Source organism: Opisthorchis viverrini, assembly GCF_000715545.1.
Source record: "Opisthorchis viverrini unplaced genomic scaffold opera_v5_189, whole genome shotgun sequence".
NCBI lineage: Eukaryota > Metazoa > Platyhelminthes > Trematoda > Opisthorchiida > Opisthorchiidae > Opisthorchis > Opisthorchis viverrini.
In genome coordinates, this window is record NW_008751836.1 from 3,795 (window position 1) to 6,423 (window position 2,629).

A 2,629-nucleotide genomic window follows, 5' to 3' on the forward strand; every position below is an offset into this window, starting at 1 on the left:
CCCCATAAATTCTTGAACCTCATTAAGGCGCTGTACGCCAACTCCCGCGGCCGTGTAAAGGTCTACGGGAAGCTTTCTCCTGAGTTCACCACATCAAGTGGTGTCCGACAGGGTTGTCCTCTTTCACCTTTCCTCTTCAACTTCGTCATCGATACGATCATGGAAGACTCACTACCAGCTTGTAATGCCTGTGGGTTCGAAGTGCTCCTTGGGCCTCCGCTCACAGACATCGAGTACGCAGACGACATAGCTCTTCTAGGATCTGACCCCGTGACAATGCTAACAATACTAAATAATCTAAATAATTCTGCCTCGCGGTTTGGTATGCGCTTCACACCTGCAAAGTGTAAAGTAAATTTATCAAGGAAACGTAACTATCACAAAAATTTTAAGGTTAAGAACAGCACAACCACGTGAAGGGTGGAAGAGAGCCAGAGGCGGCCAAACAATGACTTGGCAGCGAAGTATGGAAGCCATTACCAGCAAACTCAGCTGAGCTGGTCACTGCCTTCTTCCTGGATGGGGACCCCGAGACGGACCACATCAATGGCTAGAGACAAGATCAGACATGGCTCAGTCGCGCCCTCAATGGCGCTCGTGCATCAAAGCTATTGCCTTCAATGCATGGCTCCTTTTCCACCCCCCCCCACTTGACAGCCCACTAACAGTGCTGGATTTATGCACCAATTTACCAGCTCGCGCGTGCAATGCGCAGCTACCTACCCCCCTCCCCAAATCATCGGTGAACGAAACTGCGGCAGCTACAACCAGCGTACAACGAGTACGCGGTTCTTACAGCTGACAATGATGATTATGATGATGCTGAAGACCTTCGAAGGCCGTCTGCGTTTGATCATAGGGTCTGTTGCGCGGGTCTGTTGGGAACAACAGGTCAGTAACTCTGAGTCACGCTGGGCGGTTTTCGGGTAAGGTCGCTCTCCCTCGACAGATCAGCCGGTCACGTTCCACGGGTTGCGCTGATTGAGCCATGTACTTCGCATGTCATAAGACCGTTTACCTCGTAGCCTGGTTTCGGATGGATACCACCCAGGAGCGCTCAGTTCAGAACTTGGTAACGAAGACCTTCACTAGTCGGCTGGGTCGTGTTAGTGACTACCGTCTCCCCGGATGGGGTCCGCGGGCCAGGACAAAACAACGGTCAGTGAACCTGACAGATGTTGCTATATCATGCAGCCAATGGTGGTCTTGCATCAAAGCTATCGCCTTCACTACATAGCTTTCACTTCTTGCCATACGATCCGTCACGCAGAGGCTAGACGTTACTGTGTCGTGAAGGTCTGTGTGCTTCCGTGACTCATTGAGCTATACTGGGTAGTGTCCGTGTGACACTCCCAGAGTCTCATACCATGTTGGTCAATGGTTAGAGGTCTGACCAACACAGTCTCTCTGTGCTCCAGGTTGGAAATTGGAGCATATGTGGCAACTAGTGCAAAAAATGACAATACACTTGCATTTTCTGCTGACCCCCGCTGCCTTGTGGTCAGGCTTTTGAGCCAAAGGCTTTGATCGATGACCCCAATCATCCTGCTGGGGGCCATGGCAATATCCCAGCCCACGTACAACTACCGTATACGGCAGTGAAGCGTCAGTGTCAACACTGGCATCTCTGTCTGATGATGAAGACCTGTAACATGGAACAAACAGCTGTTTGTCGTCAATGCTCAGATTGAGCCGTTGCCTTCGACTCATGGCTGTCATTTCCCTGTTCTCCTCCTCGATGAAATTGCAGTAGCTGAACCAATGCACCTTGGTACACGGTTTTTAAATGAAAAAGTAAAGTGAACTGAACAGCGCGATGAAGGGAAGCAACGGACAAGTGTATGATCAGGTTGCATGCATATATTCCAGAAGCAGTGAAAAGTAGTGTTCGACTTTCGACATGCATCCTTTTGGATGCGGAACGGGTTCACTGGTGGACAACCCTAGCCACACGACTCCTGCGGTCCCGGAAATGGTACTGCAAAGCAACAGTTTTTGATCAGAACCCATATCCAGCAGGCGCTTTCCTTTGTCCATGCATCTCGTGCGCGACCCATGACGACCATCCAATTGGGCCTCAGCAGCGCTAAATTTCCAGCAACCACAGCGATGTCTAGTTTAGTCCATTGTAAAAGAGCACCCAGGGTGTCATAAAGGTTGTCCTTGACAGATTCAAACATCCAGCTCCACCCGGGGGAACAAACAGATACACTAAAGAGAGAGCCATAGACCCCACTTTCTCGAGATTTCTCCACAGACGTTTCCAAGCGAACCGCACAAAGGTGATTGCCATTCAAGTAGAGCTGACCCTACAGAGAAAGCGTTCAAATTGGGGTAGTGGGGGGGGGGCGAGATGGCCGAAGTGGTTAGAGCGCGGATTACTAACCTGAAGGTCCGCGGTTCGAATCCGACCTCCGCCACTCGACTTCCCCTGTCTAGGCTTGGGCAACCTGGCAGTATCCCAGCCCTCGTGCTTCCTTCGGGTAGCATGGCAGCTAGGCACCGGAAGGGTGCTACAGCTGAACGCCTTTTTTTTGTCCTTACCACTTCACCCATTTGGCCTTGAGGTCATCCGGCCATTTGCATCTGAATTTGCACGTGTGACTGTCGCACGTTGGAGCCTGTTTGC

At 51.1% G+C, this 2,629-nt stretch overlaps 2 protein-coding genes across 2 annotated transcripts in view; one reads left to right on the forward strand and one right to left on the reverse strand.

Moving 5' to 3' along the window:
* Positions 1–27: 27 nt before the first annotated feature.
* The window catches only part of T265_14341 (hypothetical protein), a gene marked incomplete at both ends in the record, with an annotated part of 52,230 nt that continues 49,628 nt past the window's right edge, over positions 28–2,629 (forward strand). Inside the window, one exon of the mRNA XM_009173244.1 lies at positions 28–351. Coding sequence (XP_009171508.1) covers positions 28–351 — 324 coding nt within the window. The remainder of the gene's footprint in view (positions 352–2,629) is intronic.
* Positions 63–2,629, reverse strand: part of T265_07631 (hypothetical protein) — a gene marked incomplete at both ends in the record, with an annotated part of 16,331 nt that continues 13,764 nt past the window's right edge. The window contains one exon of the mRNA XM_009173204.1: positions 63–337. Within this exon, the coding sequence (XP_009171468.1) occupies positions 63–337 (275 nt within the window). The remainder of the gene's footprint in view (positions 338–2,629) is intronic.